General features: G+C 40.0%; 1 gene segment (V, D, J or C); it reads left to right on the top strand.

The window, feature by feature from the left end:
- The first annotated feature begins 394 nt into the window (after positions 1-394).
- On the top strand, positions 395-1,062 carry LOC114634277. The segment is given in 2 exon segments: positions 395-472; positions 653-1,062. Coding segments are annotated over 2 exon segments (486 nt in total).
- Positions 1,063-7,258: the final 6,196 nt, after the last annotated feature.

Raw genomic sequence — 7,258 nt, 5'->3', positions numbered from 1 at the left:
CTCTCTCTCTCTCTCTCTCTCTCTCTCTCTCTCTCTCTCTCTCTCTCTCTCCTCTCTCTCTCTCTTATCTATCATCTATCTATCTATCTAATCTATCTAAAATGAAACCTTAAAAACCTCACCTATTGATTTTTAGTGGAAGTCTGTCATGAGAGCATCTAGACACTTGAGGTTCAAGAGCTTTAAGTTGGTCCTTGAGCTTCTATGTTGACCTCATTCTCAATGATTACTTCCTGTCTTTGATAGTACTTTTGGCTGTTGATTTGTCCTGAATGCTCTCATACACCTGTGTCCAGGCAATTTACTTCCTTGTTTGATGACTACTTTGCATAGGTCCCTAGAGGGCAGCACAGCTGCCCAAGTTTTATAAACCAGGCCTTTGCTGTGAGATAGGAAATGCATCAGGCCAGCATGGGCATCAGGATGGAGTCACAGACTCACGTCTTCATATTCCTATTGCTCTGGTTGTCTGGTGAGACATTTAAAAGTATAATATCTTAAAATATTTCATTTGTAGAGAAACAGCTCTTGTCTATAGGAAGTCAATAGTAAGCAGACAATGTCAATAGAAAGAACATTTTAGATTATTGCATTTGTATCATGAAGTCTTTGTGTGTACACATGTATACTCATTATCTATTTCTGATTGCAGGTGCTAATGGAGACATTGTGATGACCCAGTCTCCCAAATCCATGTCTACATCAATAGGAGACAGAATCTCCATGACCTGCAAGGCCAGTCAGAATGTGGGTAGTTATGTAGCCTGGTACCAACAGAAACCAGGGCAGTCACCTAAACCTCTGATCTACTATGCATCCAACCGGCACACTGGGGTCCCTGATCGTTTCACAGGCAGTGGATCTGGGACAGATTTCACTCTCACCATCAGCAATGTGCAGGCTGAAGACCCAGCCATTTATTTCTGTCAGCACTATAGCAGTTATCCTCCCACAGTGCTTCAGTCTCCTACACAAACCTCCTCTGAGATTCTAACCAGCTGCCTGTACCACACATCCACAGACCAGGACACTTCCCCTTCATCCTGCAGCTGCTATGTCTAATTGTTAAATCATTTGATAGAAAGTTAATGGACAGATGCTTTGACTAGGAAGATCCTTATGGAAAAACAAAGTAAAGACATTTGTGCCTTTTTTTAATTTCTCATGCTTAGATTCTGTGTATTGAACATGACAAATTTATTATCCTATATTCTGGAATGAAAAGCTTCAGTGTGAGTCTCCATGGGCTAAATCAAGAGCCTTTCAGGCCATATTCCCACTGGAGGATGCAGAAGTAAACTTGGCTTTTGCTTAGATCAGCTCTGATAAGTCTCCTTCACTTTTGGATTCCTGGCAATATCCCTCCACTTCTTCTGATTAAGATTCTTGTTTACACATATAATATTGACTTTCAAAACAATATAAAATTATATCATGTATTTGGACAATCTTAATTCTTCTTATTTCTTCTTTCTGTCACCACCTTTCTCTCCAACTAACACACGTTTTTTCCCTAGTCTTCCACATATTTCAATGTGACATACATATGTGCCCATTCACATGGACACACACACACACACACACACACACACACACACACACACACACACAGAGGCAGATAGGATTTAATGAATCTATAAACATTTAGGATACAAAAATCAGAGAAAACATAAGGTATGACTTCTTAAACAACATATTTGATCTATGCTTCCTATTCCCATGCCACATCTGTTTCTGTTGTCTTCTCATCTAGTTTCCCAATGTTGAGACTGTGATAACTCATTCTACCCTACACTACATTAGTGGTAAATATGATTTTGTGTCATGAGAATCAAGTTTGTTTTTCTGTCTTATTATAATTAACAGTGTTTGATATTTGTTGAGGGAACTACTTTGTACATCAATAAGAACATTATGTTAACTAATCTCAAACATCTATTAATTTAAATTAGTTGAAAACACATTTTTTTTCTTGTTATTTGTTTTGAAGAGAAGTAATCATGTCCTGTTAAACTGGGAAGTAGATTTTGATCTCACAAACTTCCACCTACCTCTTTCTGAGTACTGTGATCAATGGTATGGGCCATCACACCCAGCCTTGAGCATCATTTAGAAACCCTGAGGTAGAACAAGGTTACAAATAGTTGTTTGAGAACTCCAAATATCCATAATTTCTCCTCAAAAGAATAATTCCATTTTCTGTCTTCTCGTGATGGTGTGTTCCCATTGTGCCTCTACTGTACATGAAGGTTTTGTCTCCACCGTCTCCCCTCAAAGACCATGAGCTCTTTTACAATGCAGTCCATTCTAGACCATCCCTAGTTCCCACAAAAGACATAATATTAGTAATTAATAAGTGCCTTGAAAAATATTACTATGATTAAGGAGGATAAAGTGCTATCTTCTAATATTGTTTGTTTCTTTTACTGGAATATGATGAGAAAATAATAATTATTGTAGTACCTTACAAAGACAATTATCACAGAGTTATTACAATCATGGGTCCAGGAGGAGGCTAAAAGCCAATTTGTTCAAAGTCATACTCACACTACACTTCTAATTGGGCTGTGTGGTTCTAAAGGCTACTGTTCTAAATTTAGGTTTACAGGTGTTCGGAATGGTCTTTCTATTATCGTTTATTGGATATTTTCTCTGTTTACATTTCAAATGCTATTCCCTTTCCTGGTCTCCTCTCAGAACCCCCCTTCTGCATTTTCCCCTGCCTCTATGAGGGTGCTCATAGAATAGTGACGTTAAAGGAAATCTAAATATGACACAGGAGACAGTGGGATCTCAAGCATTAATTGCTTTTTTCTGCCTCATTATTCTTCTCTAACAACATGCATGTATTGGTTCACCTTATATTACATTGCTGAGCTCTGCTATTGTTGACATCATAGAGAGAAACTTGCCAAAGAAATTCTCCTGAGGTTTGGGGCTTCTTATCACTTCCATGACCTTGGACTGGTTTTCAAGTGTTGGGAGCTAATTCCTAGCAGAAAGTGGCTATCATCTTTGCAGCCATCTTGAGCCATGTACCCTGACAAGAGACTTATTTTTACTATTCCACAACAGCTGAGCACACTCTGATAAACATCTTGTTTTTCTCATATATCTTGTTTTGTTGTTTAGTGTCCACAGCTGCAAGGCACACATGGTTGATTGTCTCCAGCTGCATTCCCCTGCTTGTGTTTATATATACCAATGATTTCTTTTCATTAAATGGGACTTGATCAGACTCTGTCTTGTCTCCATTCTTTGCATCTCTTGCCCCTCTATCCCCACTCTCTCTCTTCCTAGACCCTGTTGACTGACCTGAATGGGCTGAGTCACCTGGTGCCCAAATGTGGGGCTGGGTCAAGCAAGCCTTGTGGTTTCTTCTGGATGGAACTGCCCTTGCTGTTTCTTGTGGAGACTTCAGCTATTGGTTCTTGTGTGGTGATTACTGAGAGGACTGGACTGCAGCTGCTGATTCATATTTGGTGTTTGCTACTGGAGTGAGCTGCTAAATGAAGATTGGACTTACTCCTGAAGAACTATTTATAAACAGGTCTACTTCCCTTGTGTCCTAATATCATTTTTCCCCACTACTTCTGGTGATGGTTGGCTGGAGGGGATGGTGAACATTTATTAAAATAAGTTGAAAAAAATGTATGCCTACAGTTTTCCAGTAAATCTATGGAGTATAAAAATGCTTCGGAAATAGGATCAGGGAAGCCTTGATTTAGTAAAGAAGTTGTTAAAATATCAAGTGTAGAGAGTCTGCTTGTTACAAAGTTTTGGTTCTGTTTCATAGCTTCCCTCCTTTTGGAAACAGGGCTTGTAGAGGTCTATGGCTAAGATGTAATGGGGAAAAGAGACAGCTGAGACACTGAGCCTCTGTGAGCAGCAACCTAAAAGGTTTTTGTGTAGTCCTGGAGAACTGTGGGTGGCTAGAATTAGGAATGTAATCTAATGGTTTTAGCAGGGTAGAAGGAATGGGAGAGAAGTGCAAGGCCTGCCAGAGTTATGCTTGCCCTGTTGGTGTTGTCAGAGTCCATTCAAGCACAGTGTTAGTGACCTCAAACCTTCCTGCTGGGACATTATACATACATTCTCCACCAGCAATCCAAACAACAGCCCAGAGACCAAGACTTTCCTATATGAGTCTTCTGGGGATAGTCAAGCTGCAATCTATTGCTGTCCTTGAAAGGGAATTCTGAGCTCCTTGAATTGTAATATTATATATGGATATCAGGGCTTAAGAACTTTTTATCCATCAAATGCTTGGAAGCTGAGATGTAGGATTTTCCCTTACCTTGAATACAACTAAGTACCCTAAGTGCCCAGGTGGATGCCTCCAATGCAGGTGTTGAGGAGAAGGGAAATGGTTGTTACAAACGAGGCTTAGGGCACCACTAATCTAGAGTCTGTATTAAAGGTTGTGGTGCTGTGTGGACCTGATGGTGAGAGTCTAGAGAGCCACAACACCCAGCATCACCAGTACCTTGTGTTTTACAATAAGGACATTGTTAGGACATCTAATGCTCTTTCAACACACCAGGTTAGGTAAGGAAAGCTAGCTACAGGGGGTGTCAGTTCATGGGTGGGTCATGTGGGATTAGCAAGAGTCCTGGATTCTGACCCAGTGTTGTTGATCCTGGGTCTGCATTCATGCCTTTAGTGGCTGTCTTTATACTTTGTGATAAATTTCATACCAGTAGTGTTTCTTCCTTTTCTATGGCATACACATTATATGGCACTGGTATAAGCTCTTTATTAAGGGTCTGGCAGAATTTAGTAGAGGATCCTACTCTCTCTCTCTCTCTCTCTCTCTCTCTCTCTCTCTATCTCTCTCTCTCCTTCTGTCTGTCTCTGTCTCTATTGAATTTTATATATATTTAAAATATAAAAAGCATGTATTTAGAATTAGTCAGCATTCTTTAAATCCATAAGCTCAGTACGCAAAGTTAAAACATCCAGAGAGGTGTTAGAATTATGCCAAATACCCTGCAAGGGTCTTTAAGCTTTTCCCAATTATAGTGACTATCATTGTAAATTTTAAAAGTAACACAAATCCAATGGTATTTGGCATGGCACTCGAGATGGCTCCTTACTCTTAAACTCTGCACCTCTTCCAATAACTTGAATAGGATAAAGAGCATTAATCCTTTGTTCCAAATACCTATCTAAATCTTCTTGTATACTCAACACATTAGTAACTTTTTTTTTTTTTTGCTAAATGATTAACAAAGGTAGCTGTCTTAACTTTTTGTGTCAAAGCAATTGCAGAAGCAGTGGTGCTAGCAATTAATGTAGTTAAAGCTATTATAGCAGTAATAATCGAGCCCGCTCCCCTTTTGCTTCTGCTTAAAGACTGATTCACTTCTTCCGTTTCTTGGAAGCTTTAATTTTTTCAGGAATACCAATGTTCTGTAATACTCAGGGCAATCAAACAATAGCTGGTTGTTAGACCTCCATATCAGACATGCCAGTTTTCAACATACTAACACAATTAGACAGTATACAATCAATGTAACTTACATTAAATACTGTAAATGAAACAAAAGTAATTTTAACTCGACAATGAAAGGAGCCTTAAAACTTGTACTAACACTTGTTTGAAATCCAGATCCTATAGCAGGCTGTTTGTGGGGGCCAGAAAGAGAAAGCAATTGGGGAAAAATACACTGGAATGAGAACGTGAGCCTGTATCTGAAAGATTAACTGACAAATTTAACTACTCAATGCCCCTTTTAACTTAAATGATGGACAACAATGCTTCCATCAAGTCTTCCACTGTTCTAGGGTAATAGGGGTTACTAAATCTAGAATAATTCTTTATAAAAAGGTAAATTAGAGGTCAATAAATGGCTTAGCAGTTCAGAGCACTTCTTGCTCTTACAGAAGACCCTTTTTAGTTTTCAGCACCCACATCAACTAGCTCAAAACCTCCTGTATCCCCAATTCCCTGGAATCTGATGCCATCTTCTGACTGCTATGAACACTCACATTTGTACCCCTTCCCATGTACACAATTTAAAACGAGAATAAAGGGTAAGAAATAGTACCCCAGGCTGGCATGGTTGGTCACTCTATACCAGGAAGCATGCTCACAGAAGACTGATGATCTGAGTTTGAATACCAGACTGAACTGGTTGGAAAGAAAAAACTAACTTCTGCAGGTTGTCCTTTGAAACACACACACACACACACACACACACACACACACACACACAGGCACATGCACACCAGTAAATGTCTTTGGTAAACACTGTTTGCCAGTGACATAATGTGTTTGTTTTATCTTATTCTATTTTCAGAATTAAAAATAAGAGTCAGTAAATCCTCAGTGAATGCAAAGTCAAAGGAGGATGCTGAATGTGAGAGGATAGGCAGAGATGTGGTCAGGGAGTAAGGGGAGAAATAAAAATCATCCAAAGATAAATATGTGTTAATGAATATTTAAATGATGATTAATAATAAATACAATCATATATTTTTTTGGGAAATAATTAAGTTATAAAGGCTGAATAATGGGATACACATACATATACATTTATAAAACGTGTTTCATTATTTGAGAAATTTTTCCAAACAAGCCTAGAGCTCTGTGTTGAGATGCCATAGAGTAAGAGAGAACTGAGAGACTGAGCCTCAGTGAGCTGCAACCCCAGGAGGTGTTTGTTCAGCCCTGGAGCACTGTGGGAGGGATTTCCTTTCTTTGCTGACAGGAATAGGCTGCGGCATCATCAGCCTCCACAGGATTGATGGTGAGGGTGAAGTCTGTCTTAGACCCACTGCCACTGATCCTGGCAGGTGCGGGTCCCTGTGGCTGGAACACAGAGAAGGGCCCCAAAAGACATGTGGAGTCCAGGGTTCCAAGAGCTTTATTCGGATGGTGGATGATAGGTGGTCGGAATGCACCCCATGTAAGTCAGGGGAGTCCTGACTTAAATAGGGAGGGAGAGGGGGAGGAAGGTCACTTAGTTAACTATGCCCTTTGGCCTTTAGGTATCTCACTAATATGGAAATCTCTTGAGGCTGAGACCTGTAGTCACACCCTCTACCTGTGTTCTACATGACTGCAAGGCACAGATCAAATGGAGATCTTAGACCACGTGTCAGGAGTCTGGAATCTGGGAGCATGGCAGCATAGATGCCTGTCCCTCACAGGCAATGAACACCTGTTGGGTCTCTGGGCTACTTCCAGCCAGTGTTCTACCAGAAACCAAATCATCCTTTTAAGGTCCCACAGGCAGGGACCACAGATTCTAGG

Source organism: Grammomys surdaster, unplaced genomic scaffold (assembly GCF_004785775.1).
Source record: "Grammomys surdaster isolate TR1022 unplaced genomic scaffold, NIH_TR_1.0 931, whole genome shotgun sequence".
NCBI lineage: Eukaryota > Metazoa > Chordata > Mammalia > Rodentia > Muridae > Grammomys > Grammomys surdaster.
Note: the sequence above shows the minus strand (reverse complement) of the source record. Positions and strands in the feature narration are given on the sequence as shown.